This window comes from Anas acuta, chromosome 3, assembly GCF_963932015.1.
Source record: "Anas acuta chromosome 3, bAnaAcu1.1, whole genome shotgun sequence".
Lineage (NCBI taxonomy): Eukaryota > Metazoa > Chordata > Aves > Anseriformes > Anatidae > Anas > Anas acuta.
This window is the reverse complement of record NC_088981.1, coordinates 54,740,875-54,760,967: the sequence shown is the minus strand read 5'-3', so window position 1 is coordinate 54,760,967 and position 20,093 is coordinate 54,740,875. Positions and strand designations below refer to the sequence as shown.

General features: G+C 36.5%; 1 protein-coding gene across 5 annotated transcripts in view; it reads right to left on the bottom strand.

Moving 5' to 3' along the window:
* The window catches only part of ZDHHC14 (zinc finger DHHC-type palmitoyltransferase 14), a 107,336-nt gene that overhangs the window by 25,752 nt on the left and 61,491 nt on the right, over positions 1–20,093 (bottom strand). For all 5 annotated transcript variants that reach the window (XR_011094973.1, XM_068677182.1, XM_068677184.1 and 2 more), the window contains exon 3: positions 10,614–10,772. Coding sequence is in view for 4 of the 5 variants with exons in the window: in XM_068677182.1 (XP_068533283.1) it covers positions 10,614–10,772 (159 nt within the window). In the remaining variant the exon portion in view is untranslated. The remainder of the gene's footprint in view (positions 1–10,613; positions 10,773–20,093) is intronic.

The following is a 20,093-nucleotide window of genomic DNA, read 5'->3' as shown; positions in this document are numbered from 1 at the left end:
CAGGTGCATACACATAAACATATACTTCTTAATAGAGACTGTATTTTAACTTACTCGCCTCTCCTCTCTGTTTCTGTCTTCAGACGTTTTTGGTAGGCTGAAAGCTCTGATTGCTCAGTAAATACCTTGTTCAAATTGTGGAGCCAAGTAACTACCTAGTATATTTATAAAGCAGAAGTGGACAGAAAAGGCTAGTTGAAAAAAACATCACTACAGTGCTAAATGTGAAACAAGTCTAACAAAGCAAGAGAGGTACTAGAGGATTTATGTGAGTTCTGAATAAACCAGGCCTCATTTTTCCCAGACAGTCATAAAACACAAAGGGATGTGACATTTATGGTATAATGCCACAAAATAGTATCTTAAATAGCAAGGGATTAGAAAACAGCCAATCCTGGCAAAACGAGCAGACACATACTAAGCAGAAACTCCTACCACTGTTGAGAAATACAAACTCTCTTAAGACTAGAGCTCTTTCTTCTTCCTTGCACAAAGAACTAACTTAATAAGTATCAATGAAGAAATAAAGTATCATCACGTCCCCTTCCAGAAGCCTGCAAAATGAACAAACAACAATTTGGAAAAGGAAGCTTTTGCCTTTAGTCTGGACAATTCTGGTAACAAAAATTAAAATTCACCTTTACTGAGAAATGAGAAAAACAACAATACTGAGAGAACCTGTGAATTCTGGCCCTTGTGAACCAAAAATGCAGGGCAAATAGAAATGCAACTGATTCATGTTACGAAGAATCATGGACTGTTTGGAGGTGATGGTTGTGGTTTTGGCTTGATTTTATTGGGTATCCTGGCATAGTTGCTGTATTTATACACTTATGCCAAACAATGTAAAAATGTTTGCAGCAAATGAAAAAAAAATTACAATTTTTTTCATTTACAAATGAAAAAAACATCAAAATACTGCTAATACAAGCTCTTGTTAATAGAAAGTATATCAGAACTATTAATGACGAAAGAAGGAAGCTATAAGGTCTGGAGTCTGTTTATCGAAGCATCTCAGGAACAAAGCAGCTTTGACAGACCATCGTCATGCACTCAATTTTAAGTGAATAAGCCAGGTATCTGCTTCAGGATGTGGTATGGTGTTACAGCCATAATAACCTAATAGAGAACTACTGAAAAAGACAGTCCTGCTTCTCCTCTTTCGGAAATCCTGTGAACTACCTCTTGTCTGTGTGTTCGTGGTTCTCCTTCCACAGACCAAGGCTGGTGTATGTTTACTCTATTGGGGGCCGGTTCACAGCGTCAGACTATATTAAAACTAGCGTTAATTTTCTGTCACTTTGCTCCCCAAACCAGCTCATCACACAGTATCAAACACCGAAGCTGACACAAGTGAAGAAGAACGAAGGCACTGCCAGGGAAGGGGTGACCCTTTTTGAAGCAGCTCAGTGTTAATTCAGCTCAGCTCTAACATCAACCTTTCCACCGGTTAACACTTGCCAGGATTGCAGGAGAAATTCAGTTTTAATGAATTTTTCAGCGTCTGAGAACAAAATCAGATGTAAAGAAAAGAGACTGAAAAAATGTGTGAACAGTTTATAAGGTGAAAAAGGGAGACAGGTAAATGGAGACTAGAAGTGCTGGTGTAAAGACCACAGAAAATGAAAGACGTAAGAAACCTCACGAGATGTCAGCAAACCTCCAACAGTGACTTTATTTTACCAGTTTGTCCCAAGTGATCTAACTCGGAATTTGGGTAACTACGTAGGCAAACCAGCACCTTCGTAACTAAAGCGCAAGTGTGAGGCCTCACAGGATCACCGAGCCAACCTAAAAGCTCAGTAGCAGTGAAAGAGGTGGTCCCGTGCTGCCCTTCCCGTCACCTCATCCCACTTCCTTCGTTCATTGTCTAAGCTGCTGCTGAGTCAGCTCAGTTTACCCAACTGGCAGGAAAGAAAAAAAGGAAATTATTTTGTTGGTTGCTCAGTGAGTAAAGCTGGCTTACCAGCGGCTGTGTTACTAAGGCCTGTATGAATGGGCACAAAGGCCAGAATCACATGAGAAGGGGAAAAAAGGAGGAAGTTTGGATGATGTTGCCCTAGAAGTGGTGAGCTGCCGGCACGACCCAGTGGTCTCATTAAAACTCACCCAGTGCTATATGGGATCGGGACCACATAGAAGAACACACAAGTTACATCCTGCTTTAGACATTTCTCTCGCTTTTTAACTTTCCTGAAACATTTAGATCTGATAACTTGCTTAAGAAACATTAACTGCTGAATATCACAGATAAAACCAAAAATGAAAACATCTCCCATTTTAATAAACAGTGGAGCACTTGGGCCTTATTGACACAGTGCATTTCCTTTAGAAGCCACATGGAAGCTTGTTCATTGATGCTCAGAAGCAAAGAGCCAAGCCTCTGCTTTTCCAAAGCACAGCATGGAGACTCCTTAAGTCCTTAAATGCTCAGCTTCCACTTTTCAATCCCTGAGCTCCAGGAAACCATGTACAAAATGACTCTAAAGCTTTCTTCCTTCTTTCAAAGCACTCAATAAAAGCTTTCTAACTTACCAAGAACAAAAAAAGTGTTTTTACGCAGAAATTTTACAGGCCAGCCTAGTCCTTCAGCTTGCAGCTTTTGTTGTCTGGATGCATTGTGATTTCAGAAACATTTATTATTATTTATGAACTGCTTCCTTTTGCCTTTGCTCGACTGGATCCCTGCACACCAACATATGTTTTCTAAAGCTTAATGTGAAGGCAGGTCTAAGGAAGACAAAAGGTCTACAGGTACAAAACCACCCAGGTCACATTAAATTGCAGATTCCAGTGAGCACAGGTCAGAATTCACTTGGCAATTCCCCCGTCTCATTAAATTAAAGCATTGCACAGGAAAGACACAAACCTTAGGCACTCACTGAATGTTTACTGTGCTTTGTTTAGCACATGAAAACATGCACACTAGGATGGGGAAGGGTCAACAGCCTGCTATTCAAATTTTGTGACAGTCAAACTCACATTCCAACTCAAGTAACCGAGAGAGCTCTAATTGAAATTACTTTTGATAGTAGCAGGACAAGATAGGACCACAAGATCCTTTGTTCTGGATGCACACTGAGCAATTATACAGAGCTACCAACACATCTGCACATATTTATTATAATGACAATTACAGCTCTTTGTAGAACTGTGATGTCATAATATGACCACATCTATTTATGCTTCTTGACTTTGTATTTTGTATGACAAAGGCTATTTTCAGAATTTGGTTGCTCTTGAAATGCTAAGGAACACAAATTATTTTTTTGTTTTTGTTTTTGTTTTTTTTTTTTTTAAATTACAAAAAGTGTTTTTCCTTCTAAGATACAGTAATCCAATCCCAGCAACCTGAATTATGTACACATGCACAAAAACAAATACAACCATGGCATTAAAGCCTTTACAGTCAGTTTAACATAGCTAATAAAAAGTCTTGTATCCATTCTTTATAGAATGGATACAAGATACATATATTCATAAAAACTATCCTTAGATCAGCTGTTTCGTTCCATTGACTTAGAAGTCCTTACTCATAAGAAAATTATTCATATTAAAAAGACTGATGGGACCTGCCATCAACTGGAAAAAGCATTTTGCATCACTTAATATGTACAACATTCACCTGTGAGACTGCCATTCTCCTAACAATGCCTTTGCTGTTATTTCAACATAAATTTCTAATCCAATTTCAACTGAAGTGAATAACAGAAGACTGATTGCAAGTTACATTCATATGCATGCTGATGTTATTTTAGAACATCTGTTAGGGACAATGCACAATAGGTCCCTTAAACCACCAAGCTTTAGTACTTTTGTATTCTGATCCCCAACCAAAACACCCCAAGAAAGCAAAATGGAACAGAGGGAACCTCCAGGCCTCAAGTTTACACTAAGGAGATACACACCAAAGGTTTACTCCAGATTACTTTCTAGACAGTAGACTGGTCTCTACAAAGTGAAACAGCAATGTAACATTGTGGAAAATAGGCCTCCTTAATTAATGAAATAAATTAATAATGTGCATGGATATTTATACCAAAAAGTCATTCAGAAATGCAAACGCAAGGGATACTCAGCACATTTTACAACTGTGTAAGCACTACCCCAGAAATCTAAGCTATTTGGGTGGACATTTAAGAAAATCATTTGCAATGCCAAGTTTTTCCACTCTAATCAACTTCAATAGTGGCAGACTAATGTTACTCACAAAAAGAAAATAAACATGCTTAATTTTGTTAATAAAAAATAATGATTTATTAGGAAAACATCCAAACATTGCCTTAGCATGCTCATAGTAATTAAACTATACTGTCACATAGCTCACTTCACTGTTACCTCCAATAATCAATGTTGACTAATTAACAATAAATCCTGTTGACTGCAAGCACACTGATGGTGACATTTTCAAAGTCAGCAGCAGCAGTTCAGAATAAGAGTGCACAGCAAAGGACCTCACTGCTTAACCATCTTCTCCTTGTATACATGCTTTTGTAAATATGGTAAATTACACATAAATATAACAAATCAGGAGCCATAAAATTGCCAGACACACACAAATCATGAAGGAGGAGAGTTCAAAAAAACCCCAACTCATTCCTAAGGTAAGTGCGGTATCCATGCATCAACCTCTAAAAGTTCATGGCTTTATTCCTCTTTTATTCTACTGTAAAACATTTTTTTTTAATTACACATTTCTACCATTGCCTTCTAATTCCTTAACCATCTTTTAAAATGTTATTGCACCAATGTAAATATTGGTTATTTATTTCAGTTTTAATAATATTCTTTTGTATTTTCTCCTAGATATCTCTCTTTCTCTCTTTTTTTTTTTTTTTCCCCTCTTAGAAGTCTCTACTCTGACTTCTGAGATTTACAGCATCATTCACATACTCAGGGATTTTGATAATCTCTGCTCTTTTGTCCATATGCAGACTAACACCTTAGCTATAATATATTTCTCTAAAGTAACCTTAGACACTATCCCCTGGTTTTAAAGAGACTTTCTGCCCAGTGCTTTGGCCTAAACTTAAAATAAATAAAGCAATCTCTTTGACACACATACCATGCTCCCTGAACTCGAAATTACATCTGGTATATAGATGGCACACTCATAAACAAATAATATACAATGTCTGGAAATACTGCTGTGTGCTCCATCTGGCAGCCTCTTTGGTGCCCAAAACGGTAGCACACCTTCAACAAAAGGAGACAAAGTGAATTCTCACCTGTGAAAACTGGAGAGAAAACTAAAGAGGGGGAGAAAAAGGAAAAAAGGACATAGCAGCTAACCTTGTAGTTTTAACAGTTGAGCTAAAGAGTCACTTTTCAAGACCTGGAACTAAGGCTTAACGGGTTCAAAAAATCAGGCCCCATAATGAAGTGAAAATTACACTTTTTCATATCAGTACTTCATAGCTTTATCTAAACCCAGGAAATGTAAGAAAAGAAATAGGCAAAGGTCATGAAAAGGCTTTGACAGCAAAAGAAGAGATAATAAGGGAATGAAGGAAGAGTGCTACAGAATGGAATTAAACCCAAGCAAAATGAAGCCCTGACATCAAGTGAACGTACATTGGTTATAAAGGACCAGGAAAGCTTGGGCAAATTACTCACAGACACAGCGTCAGTGTTATAAAAAACCAAAACCTTCCAATGCCACCCCTCAGCCTGCTTTTGAAGAAACTAGTGTTTTCCAGGCATGGTGGTGTCTGGAACGATGTCTGGGAAGAGCTGCTCCCAGACCCCCCTGGTAATTCTGACTATGTCTTGCATCACATGTTAGATGTTATGTACATTTTAATCAATAATTCCCCATCTTAAGAAAAAAAATTACAACACTGATGCTTGACTATGGAAGCTATTTTTTAGAACAGTGATTTTTATCCAGAATCTGCTGTTTGGCATACTGCTCTGTACATGACACACAGTATTTTCAAAACAATACATCTATGTAATCCAGCCAGGATCAGAAACAAGATTATGGCTACAACTGCCTAGTCAAAATGCTTTAGGGAAGTGATGATTTAACCAGAAAGGGGGTGTCTATCTGCTTCTAATATAGCATGTTTTCTGGTTTTGTTTTTTACACAGAAACCATTTGCTCTTGCTTATGTAATCCAATGCTTTGTCTTCCTCAACAGCTCATTGATTCTGATCAACAAAACCACTAAAATATCCTCAATGTCCTAGACCAACTTGTACTATATTTTACTAGTTTTTAATCAAATACTCCTTTGTATGTTTAAGGACCTTAGTAATACAACTCACTTTTAGCTTTCCAAGATTGGGTTAAAAAGGATAATTTACCATTGACGTATATCCTCATATATTCAAATATGGTTTTGATTATCAAAGGACCAGCAGTTTTATTATATTTTGACCTCAAGTAAAAAAAGTTTGACTTTGTTTCTCCCTTCTCCCAAGGATCTAGCTTCTTTTTTTCCCTGGCATGCTCCCCACTGTAATATCTAGCTTCTAAGAGAAACCCAAGCTAATAAAACAATATTTCCTTTTCATCAACACCCCCAGAAAGTAGCATACATAATTTTACAGTTGGATATAAAATAATTAATACTTTTTGCTAACTGTATAATATATGGTTAAAGGAATCAAAGGAGAAAAGAAACTAAGCTCAAAGACTTAGATTTTCTAGACTCACCTTTAAGTCTTTACATAACACCCAATTTCTTCAACTGTAAGAACATAAAAACTGGAAAAAACAACCCAGATCCCTGCCAGCCTAATAAAATCTTGACACTTGTTTTCATGTTTAGGATCTTTAGAAAAGCAACCAAACTTACAAGTAAGAAGAATCCTATTTCCTATAGAAAACAGAACCATTGATAGGATTTTTGAAGAGGGCTACCTCAAATCCATCAAGAGCTACGGAAAACAAAGTGTTAACCCTCAAATGCTCAGGAAAGCCTATTTTGAAAATTTCCGAAAGCGTGAGAATATTCTGCAGGAAGTATCACTGCATGCTTGCCCTCTTCTCTTCTTCCCTGGGGATCCACTCTGGCCATGGCAGGAAACAGGCTGCTGCACCAACTGAAACCTTTGGTCTAGCTTAGCATGCCATTCTCATGCTCATAATGGATCTCTGAAAAATCAAACTGATTTCTTAGTAATCCTAAGGAAAACATTTCAAAGAGAAGCCATCTTCAAAAATTTGAGCTTTCAATCATTTCCGGAAAAAGTCACTTGCGCTGAAAGAAACACAGTGGAACCTGACAAGAGAAGCTATCTTTATCCATGAATCACACACAAATATATGACATACATTTATTATTATTATTTTTTTTTTTTAAGGAATAAATAAATAAGGACAAATTCTCTTTTAGGAATATAAATGGTGGTTCTTGTCTTCTAACATACTGGATTTTTGCCTTGGTCTAAGCCAGTTACTTTGCTCGATAGGCAAAACTGTGGCACATGAATACAAAGAAAGTTTTAGACATCTAGTTTTTGGACTAAGTTGATTTACTGCTTGGCTAATCATCAGTCACTGGTTTTGCTTAGTCATTCCATACTATACTTGGGGAAATAGTTTGGAAACAATCAACTGCCTCTTGTTCAGCTTTTATTATAAAAATAAAATCTTAGAAATCTAAAATTATTTATCAAAAAAGAAAGTTGACGTTGAAATGACCATAAATATAAAGAAAAAGTAATTTCAGAAGCAAACCTAACAACTGGCTTTTTAATAGCATCGGATAAAGCATCAACATTCAGCTGTCAAAACTCAGCAATAACTAGCCCAAACTGAGAAGTTGAGATTATTCCTTTTTTTTTCTCCTTTAGCTCTTGTGCTTATATGTACATTATTTTAAATTTGTGTATAATTTTTAAGCAATGTATTGTACACAGAAAGCCCTTGAGGGGCTAACTTCCAGCTGCCACTCATAAAGGAAGTTAAAAAAAAATTAGTCAGGAATACATCCATGATGTTTGTGTGAGGGAAACTGACCAATATTTTGAAGGCATCACATACAAACGCAACAAACTGCATTTGTATGAAAATCTGTATTTTTCTGGATACTACTATGAAAACATGGTAAAGCTAAAGGAGTTTGAAATTGCTACTGTAAGTGCAATTCTAATTAGGTAGTTTTTTCAAATCCATTATTTTTGTGTAAACAAACTACATGGTTACATATAAAAATGAGTGATAAAATGAAAATCAGAAACAGTGCCAAGAAGTAACGGATAGGCTTACTGGAAAGGTAGTACTGCTAATAATGGGGGGAAAACATGAATTAGTTTCTGCAGGTACTGACATGTTAAAAACACTTCTAAGGATTCCTTACAGGAAAAACCATCAACAGAAAACACCGAATGAAAGAACCTTTCTGTCACACTGCATTAAATTGTCCAGTATCATAAAACACCTTTAGGGAAAGGTAGTAAGTTGTTTTTTATAGTGTAATCAGTGCTGGTTTGAAGAAAGACTCCATTCCTTTATCACATACTCTCTGTAGTTAATTATTATGCAGCAAAAAGCGTCAGGAACTAACAAGAAGGTAAAAATGAATGCGTAAGCATATTGGTAGTGGGTTGCAAACATAAGTTACTCAAGTATCCGTAGATGTGTGAAGCAGGAGTATTTTTGCACTAGTTTAATTAAGGAACGAGCAAATTATAGTGACACAAGAACACTCAAACCTATTGGTTAAACTAAAATTAAATAAAAGCATTATCATATAGACAACGCTGACTCTTAAGAATGGAAGCAAACCTCATAACACATATTCTGAGTAACTGTACACTCTTGCATAGTTAAGTCTTTCAAAGTATGTGAGTAATCCAATTCTGTTGACATCCATTTTTCATAGAAAATTGGTTACAAATACTTATAGATTTCACTTATTGCATTAAATGCACATGAACACTTGTATGACAAATGCCTTCACCTAGACAGGAAATGAGTACTATGTAATATACCCTGAAAAGTCACAGTTTATCATAATTCCCATTATAAAAGCTGATGAGAAAAAACACAGGAAATTCATTCAAATAAATGAATTATTAAAAAAAAAAAAAAGCTTTAAATCAAATGTTTTTTAAATCAAAAAAGCTTTAAATCTTGTGTAAGAACAAATTGCAATCATCTCACCTATTTTACGAGTAGAAAAATCTAATCCTGTTGGATACAGTTATCACTTATATGAGTCACTTGGCTCAGCCTCTTTTCTGATATATATATTCATACAAATTCACAGCTGTTGCTTCGATACAGATAAAATCAGAAGACAGAAACTGTTTTAAGTTGGTTTTCCCCTCCTCCATCACCAATTATTTCTTAGACTACAAAATTTAATATCAAAAGGACACAATCAGATTGCACATAACCTGTAGAGAAAGTCGTTGTTTGTTTATTAAGATAGCCAAAACGTTATCTTAAAATAGGTATGCATGGGAGGGTTGCTCTTATTTATGATGGATTCTCTTGATGAGGACAATAGTATTTATTTACTGCACTGGCCAACAGCTGCATTTTCATGTTGTCAGGTTTTTTTGAGCAATACCACCCCACTATAATATCCAGGTTACAAATCTGATACGATACTTTCCTGAAGAGTTGTCAACTGCAATTCATAAACATTCCTCCTTGCCACGTCCAACAGCTTTTACAACACTTAGAAAACTCTAACAGCAGCAACACTTATTTACCGAGGGAACCATCTACAGATACCAACTGATGGCACAAGGCCAAAAGGCTACACATCTCGCTCTCATGTAAGCGTACTCACTCCATGAATATCATCTACATACGAAACTGTGATTCTTCCAGTGACTGCTTTATATCTAAAAATATCACTGCTGAATGCTGCAATTACATCTCTCAGCTGGAGACATCTTGCTACATTATTTTCTTGAATGCATAAGATCCAGGCTCAACGGCGTGCTAATCAGCTGCACTAAACTCTAAATGGGATCTAATTAACTAGAAAACTACTCAGATTTGATTGGTGGTTCTTTTTTTTTTTTTTTTTTTTTTTTTTTTAAAGTTTGCTTTTAAATACAAGCATATCTTAATCACCTTGCATGCCCTCCAAAGCAACAGTCATGAAAAAGACGAGATGTTCAGAAGGAGAAAAAGCCCCTATCATTACAAAATATCCTTAGGTCCTGCCATCATCTATTTAGCTTCTAAATAGCATGCTCATCCAGTAATTTCATACGGATTCTGACTTCAAAATTCCTAGTTTTAAAACTGTTCAAAGGTAGGAATTACCTATGGTGTGTGTTCTGGTCAGAGTGCAACCCTAGCCATTTGAACTATGCCTTGCAGAATTGGTCGTAAATTAAAGGGAGAAGCAGCTCCTTGTCTGCAATTTAGTTTAGGGAAGGAAACAATCCTGAGACTCATGCAAAACTCAAATCCCCCTACACTGGAAAGTTCTCCTCCTCCTCTGCCTCCTCTCAAGCTCTTAACGTTTAGCAGAGTTTGTAGGAAAAAGGCTGAACACAGCAAGTGACCTCATGAGTAATTTTGTCACTAACTCAGATCGCTTCTTTTCTCTCTAATATCAAAAGTATTCAAAAACATATAAGCAACTAAATCGAACATATGCCATAGCTTTTTTTTTTTTTTTTTTTTTTTTACTCACCTACGCAGTTATCACAAAGGCTGCAATGTGAGGCACGAGGTGGGCGGAAAATCTTGCAAGTAAAACAGTATTTTAGTTTCACTGTCTGTCCATTGATGATCACTTCTTTTGTTCTGGGAGGGGGGCGGTATCCTCCTGAACTGGAGCCATTTGCAATATCTAAACATGGAAATGCAACACATTAAGTTTTGCACACAAACTATGCTGTATACACATAATCAGCCTTGATGGCAATCTGTAGCAAGTCTCAAATTTATATGAACTCCATATTAATAGACTTAAACTACATTTTTTTTTCCTTCTCATTCTCCTAAAATAAGAACTTGTACAGATAGCAAAGAGATGATCACAAACAGCATCCATAACCAACTAATTTGAATTAAAGAGAAAAAAAGAAATACTCAAATCCAAGTCTCAAAAGCTGAAAGCTACCTAGATCACCAAATTTCTGTGCTGTCATATCCCCTAGTAGTTCATGAAGAATACATTACAGACAACTATGGCTATTGGTACAGGATGGTTGAAAACAGATGTTTTTCCAAAATACTTTATTTAGCTTGACCTTGAAAGATAAATTTGCTCCAAGGAAGATACTCATCTCTGAAAATGAGAGTGGACTGACCAGCAAGAAAGGAAAACATTTCAGATGGCAATTTCAAGAACATCCTCTGGACAAGTTCTCTCATTAAATTCCTTAATTTTGGTGGGAACTTGGTAATTAGTCTTTTCTTGACAGGTGCTGTTCTTCAAAATAAGAAAAGTTACCTTTTAAACAGGAATTACTTTAAATAATAATAAAAAAAACCTAACTTTTTAATCCTGAAAGGGGAAATAACAGAGGTTGTAGGCCCAACCTGGTACAGCATCTACGCATTTACTTAAGCATCAGCAGCACTGTCACCAGATCTAGGCATATGGTATAAGTAAGACCAACCAATAATCATTTTAACATCTCAAACACTGATACAATGGAGCACATTTACAGATCCTGCTTTTCTGACATTTAAAATCTACCCCTCAATTTTACTTTTATAAAATTTGAATTTTTTTTTTCTCCCTCCCCTCCTCCCCCAAAATAATTTCCAACCAGCTCATGGGGTAAAAGTGGTGGGGTTTGGGCTTTCTTTTTGATTTTAGAGCTTCAGCATTCGTTTTTCCAGTAACTAAAGGACTGATTAGGCTACATCAAAGTTTAGTTCTGTCCTTTAAATGCTCCCAAGCTGAGCTATGTACTGTGACAGGTGAACATGTACAAACAGTACTTTTCACACACCCGTTCTCGTACAATCACAATCAATAGACCACAGAAGCAACAAAACAATTTTTCCTTTCTGACAGGAAGATCAGTAAAACCAATAGGAAAACAAAGATAATTATTTTCCAGTACGTGACTGAAACTGCATTGCAAAGTCAGGGTCACCTGCACAGTTGCTTTAACGTGTCCCAGCCTGCTCACCCACTCACCAAGCATGCATCAGTAGGAGCATCTGTGGGATGCCACTGTGAATTTGACCACTGAAAGAACTGCACTTCAGAAAACTTTCTTGGAGAAGGTGGATGGAAGGAAGCAATAGCTGCACATATGGGAACCAGGATATGAAGCATTCCTGAGGGGAAAGAAGTGGTGGGTACTGAAGAAACAGCTGCTGAGACCCTGCTGAGGTGTGCGGAGCCTGTTGGATCTGACCCAGTCCCTGCTCTGTTGCTGGGATGCTGAGCCAGGCCCTATGATCTGCACGTGGAAGCAGAGGTTGCTGTGTGGCTGCCCCAGCAATCGATAATACTGATTTTGACCTCGAGGCCAGAACTACTTGCCATAGTATTTATGATTTAATAAGTATTGTACTGTAAGCTACTAGTGTGGCTGTATGTCAAAGCGTATTTCTACAATAAAAGCTGTTTGATGTGCAATATGGACATTATCTTAAGTTTCCTAGTTTTTTCATGCTTCTGCTGCTTAAAAGAAATGTAGTTAAATGACTGATTTTAAAGCACTCTACGCAGATGCGTGAATTTGATTAGGTCAGTAGGAGTAATTTAATTTCTTCAGGTTACACCGAGAACCATTTTTTGCGTGCATATTGTTGCCCTTATTACACATTGGTTTGAGTCAAGTAACTTTTTGTTTTTGTTTTTGTTTTCTTATTCAAAACTAAGCTGAAAAGTCATTCTTCTGAGGGTGTAGCATAAGTGCACTTATACTGTATAAAGCTTTGCAGAGACGCAGGGAAAACAGGGAAGAATTTCTTATAATTGTGGAGTTATGTTTAAAGAAAATCTTACATACTTACAGAGAACATTTTTTCTCTGTAGAACAAGTTATATGCTTTGTGAAATGGGGAAATAACTTGTAGGAGGAGTAGTAGTCCACATGAGACAATATCATGCTTTTTAGGGGAGAAAACTGTCAAAAGTCATGGTTATGAAAATCCTCTATTGCTGATTTTAGTTGCTATCACTGTAAAAGATAAATATGCTTCCATGTGCCATACCTTCAGTGATATCATCGTACGGAGGCTTGTAATACCCTTAGTCTTTATATAAATCCATGGACCTTATAAAACACAGGGTTATGTTCATTTCTGACAATAAGGGTCAAGACAGACTACTAAGATGTGAACACAAATGTAGGTCATTAGCCCTAGTTTAGTTTTCATCCAAACATGTTCATGACTACTAGTTCATTGATAAAGCAATGTTTTCCATTTGATACTTAGAGTCAAACTGAGGTATACAATTGCAGCTTTCAATACTGTTTAGAAATCCTAATGCACTGAATTTTGTGAAATAACACTAACTTTCTTTTTTTTTCTCTCAGAGAATGTTACTTGGAAATGACTTTCAAATCACAGTCTAGGTGAATTCGCTTTTTCCCCCTCATGAATCATTTATTCATAAAAAATCCACAGCAACTGAAAAAAACCAAACCAAACCAAAACAAACAAACAAAAAAAAAACACACAACTTTCAGAAGTTCAGAAAGTCCCCTGTATTTACTTTATTTTAAAATGTGCTCTGGCAGAATCTCAAAGGCAACTTTCCTTTCCTCTGGTGCAAAAAGGGAGACTACTGGCCAGCCTGTTACACTTACAATGCTGGTTTTCTAAGAGGATTTCCTTCCTAACCTGTGCCATGAAGTTCAAGTTCACAGAGACAGCCAATCCCAGCTCTCTAACTGAGGCAAATTAATCTGAAAATCCAAGTGCAAAAGCTGATGCAAATTAAATTAATGAAAACAGTCTTGCTGATTTTCCATGGAGTCAGAATTTTCCCCATGATCCTAAATTGCACAATCAAACCTGAAAGACTCAGTCATTCTGTTTATTAACTTTTTTTTTTTTTTTTTTTTTTCTGGAAACAACAACCAGGCAAAGTCAAATGTGTTTGGATTTAATCAGATTTATCTACCCTGCGTGTGCAAAACATGCCCTGTCCTCGTCTCACAATGATTTTCAGACTGCAATTAATCTTCAGTTGGACTGCTCATACTTGTGTTCTAACACAGGCAAATCTTTTAATATATGTGGTCCCTTTAATGTATAATGAGATTAACCTTCACAGAATCACCTTCCCCAAATAAACCTCCATTTGACCACTGCTTTTTACATTTTTCTCTTCCAATCCACTACTGATGCAGTTAGGCAAGCTATTTTACAAGAAGGGTAAAATTCTCCCACTAATGGAATTGCCTTCCATCCTCCATGGTACTTTGCTGTGAAAAAATTTATAAAACTTATCTAGCAGCATTAAACGTTGATGCACTAAATGGGGCTCCATCATTTTTATTTTAGGGAAAAAAAAACACAACACACACACACAAAGGACACGATCCATATCTTTGTAAGACCAAGGTACCAGAACTGCTGCAAGAAACTTGCTTCATGTATTTAATGGAGACAGCAGTCCCAAAACCTTCTAATATATAACATACTCCACGTACTTCTCTCAATTTATAATACTAATTACTAATGTGAGGTGCTGTTTAGATGAGAGACAGAAGCTGGAATTTTGTATACATACAGGATCCTTCCACTCAAACATTTGCTATTTTGGTCAATTTTCCTAAGATCTTAGGAACATACACTCATGCTTTAAAAGGTCTCTCCACATTTTCTTGATACAAACGTACCAATGCAAGGTTTACTGTCAACTGTAAAGTGACAATTTCAATCTTTAATCATTAGAAAAATGAGTATCTATGAATATTTGTTATGTTTCCTACTGAGGAAAACAGAAGGCAATGAGAAAACTTTGTGTATGACCTACAACATCTGAAGAACAACAACAAATCAAAAATCTGCAAAAATATAAAATTCCTCTAAGAAATGTCTTTGTGTTGAACCATGTTGAACATTCTCTGTTGAATTTAAGCTACATACTCAACAATTGGAGGTTCAAGAGGAAGAGTCATTTTATAAAGTGAAAAGAACTGAAATAACATTTGTCTGTTTCCAGACAGTAATCTCAGGGACAAACAATACTGGGAACCTGGCTTAGACAGCCACTAGCAGCTGCTAACTGCATTCTTCACATAATTCTTCATCTGATAGGCAACAAGAAATACTGACCAAGTACTGCTCCCGACTTTAGATAAAAGACTTACTGCCTTGACTTTGGAAAACGCTACACGTTGTTTTCTGAAGAGCTGCACTGCATCATCTTCTTTAGGTCTAAAATTATGTGAAATGTATTCTCACTCCCAGAAGTAAACGTGATCTTCAGTGATTTGCTGAGGGAAAGAAGCATTGAGTCCAAGAGCGTTCTGAAAGCCTTGCTTAATGTACAGTGTAGTTTTATTAGATTTATTTTATGAATGTTGTTTAAAGCATGCAATATCAGGCATGACAGTTAAGCTGGTATCCCATCTTGGGAGAAAGGGGAAAACATAAGCAAGTTGCACTCATAAGCAGTATTTCTTTAGGCTATTGTGCAATTCTCTGAAATGCCTATGTTGTGGTGGCCACACAGATTTAATTTTACAAGGCTCTAAGGAAATCAGACTGTGCATTTCAAAACAAATGAAAGACAGGAGGGGGAACTGCGGAGAAGTCTCAAATGCAGTCTTAAGCATCAATGAAAATGAGAGAGACAAAACAAAAGGAACCCTCAGAGATGGCATGCTGATGTAGCTAACATACTGAGTTCGGGACTTTTGGAAGGACAAGAAAGAAAGCGAGCAGAAACCAAACTGCTTCTACAGAATAAATTGTGAGGATACACATAAGTTAAAGACAGTTACCCTGAAGAAAATTCCCAAGTATTTCTTATTATATATGGGCTTTTTTAAGGAAAGAAAGGAAGGAAAAATCAAAGTGGCAATCTTTTTATTTATCTGCGTCACTCATCTGATGCAAATAAATACAAATATAGTAGAAGAATTGTTAAATCTTACATGCATCAAGTGTACAAATGATTTCCCATCCGTAAAACCCATTCTGACGGGTTTGGTTATTCTTTCACACCTTCATATTTAGAAGTATATTATCTTAGAAACATTTTTTTTTTTCAATTTTTGAAGACTACTCCACACTAAATGAATCACAAATGACAAAAATTATGACTGCAAAGAGGTTATGAAATTCCAAGTGATAAAGATTTGTGAAATTCAGTGTTGATAATGCAATGTAATGCACACAGGACTAAACAAATCTATTTATTACGCTATAAAAATGTATCTTGGAACTACTGTGGCCATTACAACAGAAAAGCTGCTCAATGCTCAAGTATGGTTAAAAAGCAATGAAAGGTAGAAAATACGATGGGCTGGTGTTATACTAATGCACAATGGTTCTTTATACCGAAGACTTACAGAATCCTGCTCCCTGCAGCTTAAGTGATATAGAAGCAATTGAACTAAAACAGCAAAATTGGAAAAGAAGATCAAATGTGTGGAACAGTTTTCGTACCAGAGAAGATTACACAAATAATGCACTCTCAGGCTTGAGAAGAGATGACTGATTGAAGATGTAAAATAGAAAAAGAAAAAGCACAGGAGCAACTGTTCAACGTCAGGAAAAGAATTACTTGGTGTCAAATGAAATAATCAGGCAGCACTTAAAAAGAAGCAGCAGTACTTCTTGTCTAACTTGCAAACTCAAAATCTAAATAGCATTCCAAGTTTCATCAACTTCAGAAAAAAAAAAAAAGACAAATTAATAAAGAACAAAACCCTATTAAAAAATAAAATAAAAAAATATATACAACCCTTAACTTTAGAAGTCCCTAAGCTGTAGGTTATGGGGAGCAAAGAGGGTACAGCAGGGCTCCTCAATTCATTCAGTTCATGTCACTTGTCACTATCACAAATCAGACATCAGGCTAGATGGACTACTGATCTGGTCATGTAGGGCTGCTCCTGGTTTCATGTTCCCATAGATACAACAGCCCTTCTCAATACAGTATGTTATGGGATCACAGAACCCATGCTTATATACACCATGAAAAAAACACAATTGTTTTCTTTTCCAAGGCAACACCAAGAAAGTTTTTTTCATGAAAATTATAATTAAGTAAAAATACTACGTAAACAAGTTTAGTTTCTCATTTGGAAAAAAAAAAAATAATAGGTCCTGCTGCATTTGACTAAGATTATGGCACTTTGATAGTAAATAACTACATCATCTCCACTGATTTTGCATTATACAAATCTCATGGACCTAGTTGCTTTTGTTCTATATTATGAGAAAAATATACACTGTTTTAAGACCTATGCTTCTTTCCACTCCTAGGCCAAACAAATACAAAATTCTTAAATATTTCCTTATAGGTCATGTTTTCTTTGTTTCTCTTTCTTGCTGTCTTCCTCTTGAGCATCTACACATCGCGTAAAAAAAATGGACAATGAACTGAGCCTTCATTATGACTAAGTAGTGCAGAATGGTACCTCTCCTGGTTTATATATGATTATTCTTCTTATGCATCACCAAACAACTTTCCCTTTTTATCATGGAATCACAATCTGTTTGTGGATAAAACTCAAGTCTCCTTTTACTCTACCATTCACTAGCTAGAATCCTTTTTGTATTTCATTTGCATTTCTAATCATACATTTTTTACTTGTTTGTTACATTTGCTAAGACTATTTAGAGTATAAAAAATAAATCAATCAATCACTTGCAAATCCCCCCAGCCCAGCATCATCTTCAGAGTCAAGCATATTCCCTTTTTCTTGAGCCCATAATCAGTCTCTGCAAGATCATACTTTATCACTTACTGTTTGCCACTGAGAGTATATTTTTGGAAAGGTGCTCACTGACTTTGTTGTAACTTCATCTAGACCTTATTTCCAAAATCTGCATGGAAAAAATCCTATGCAGGACCATATCAAGAGCTCTGTTACAGTCAAAATTTAGCTTATCTGCTTCTTCTTTTCCACTAAGACAGTTACTCCCTCAACGAAGGGCATTGTTTCAGTTACAATTGACTTTTCCTGAAATACTATGCTGCTCATTTCAAGCCTTAAATGGCCACAACCCCACTGCAGCCCCAATTCTTAGAGCTTTATCATTTCAGTTTACCCTGTCTTTCCAGAGATTAAATAGTTTCCAGAAGTATAACAGATACCCATATAGTAGAATATCTAATAGGCAGATATACATACAGCATAGTAGATAGTTTGTTTTGCCTTTTTTTTTTTTTAAACCCTCTTAACTACTATTTTCCTCACTGACCTGCATTTCCTATCAGCAGGCTGTGCAGTTTCTCTCCTGAGATCAAAGCAGTGTTGAATACTTCAGATTCCCCTCTGGTAATCTCTCATTTCCAAATTATTTAGCATGCATTCAGCTTCTTTCTTCCTCTAACAGAGCCCATCCTGTCATCTTCTAATGTTCCTAGCTAGTTTTAACAAACATTTCTTTCCCTACTTTTGACTTTCTGACACTTTTACTACAGGCTCGTGCCACCTCTTTTGACTCATCTTTGAAATTGTCTCCATTTCTGATATAAGTACTTTTTGTACTATTTTGGCCATCTCTTTATCTGCATCACTCATCCAATGCAAATAAATACAAATATTGTAGAAGATAACAGTAGTACAGCCAGAATGGCCTCTGGCTACTCTTCCCAACCCGTCTCTCTATATGAGCATAGCTTGCTGGTTTGCATTTAAAATAATATATCAATATAATAGTTATGAAAATATTTTTCAATAACAGAGCTCTTTTTCACTTTGGGGATATTCTTAATTTTATGCAATTCCTTTCACAGAAGGATTCATTAAAATTATCAAACTCATTCTTCTCCATAAGATTTGCCATAAGCCCTCATGTTTGGAACTTGAGCCCCAGACTCCACACTTGCTGTCAGTATAGCTCCTCATTTCAAGACTCTGTTGGCCCTTTTTGGAAGACCACCAGTTTTACTGCTAAAGAAAAGACCATGTTTTTGATCAGCTCAGTGGTCTGTGCCTGTGAAGCAAGTTTTGTGCTACCATATTTTTTTAAAGCAAATTTAAAAGCAAGTTCTGAAACACCCTTACACGGAAACATTTTGAGTCCCCTAATCAACTTTTTAATATTATCCTGGATGCTAGAAAAAAAATTCACCAAATTTATACTTTTCATTTTGCTATCTAAATCTCTGTATCTGACAGTCACTTTCTGTGAGGCAGAAATTATTATTGTCAGCTGCTTATTTGAAATGATCTGTTTCCTGACATAGACGAATGTGTCTTTGAACACAGGGGAAATAAACAATTATCTGAACAGGAACTGCTTCCTGTATTTTGGATTAAAGCTGGGACCTTATTCTAGGAAAAAGATTCCATGAGAGAGCTTAAATGAAACTAGACAGCAACACTGATTAGGAAAAGCTATCAAATGAATACTTCATTATATTTTTCTGTATTTTTAAACATTTAACATCAACAACAAAAGACTTGGTAAGTTTTTGTACTCTAAGGTATGTTTTTTATTGTGAAGTTTGCAGATGCTTGAGTTAGATGATTCAACAACTTCAGAAACTCAGATGAACAGCAAACACGTTAATACCGCTGTCATAGAGACTTTTAAGAAAGGAGCTGAAACATGGCACAGGCTGAAGCCTTTGAGCTTGGCACACAACTTTTTCTGTACAAATCTTGGCAGACGGGGCACAAGGAGGGTCGTAATTCATATATCTGCAGCAGCAGCTTGTTACAAGCTACAGAGTTAACTTTCATATTTCTTTACTGTAGAGCACAGAAGTACTCCACCACTCCAGAGAAGCCAAGGATGCCACATTCGGTGAGAAGTGGGTTCACTGGAGACTGCTGCCAGTGAGCACCTGGGGCAAGGAACCTGGCTCTGCTTCTCACTACCTCAACACGAAAGAGGAGGCGAGTCATGGAAGCAGGGCTGAGCAGAAATAGAAGAAAGAGAGCAGATCTCAGGTTGTATGTGCCTAACAGATGCAGCAGGAATAAGAGGCAGAAGAGAGCTACGAAAAGGGCTCAGCACCAGAAAGCATGGGATGCTCCACAAACAGGAACCAAAACCCACT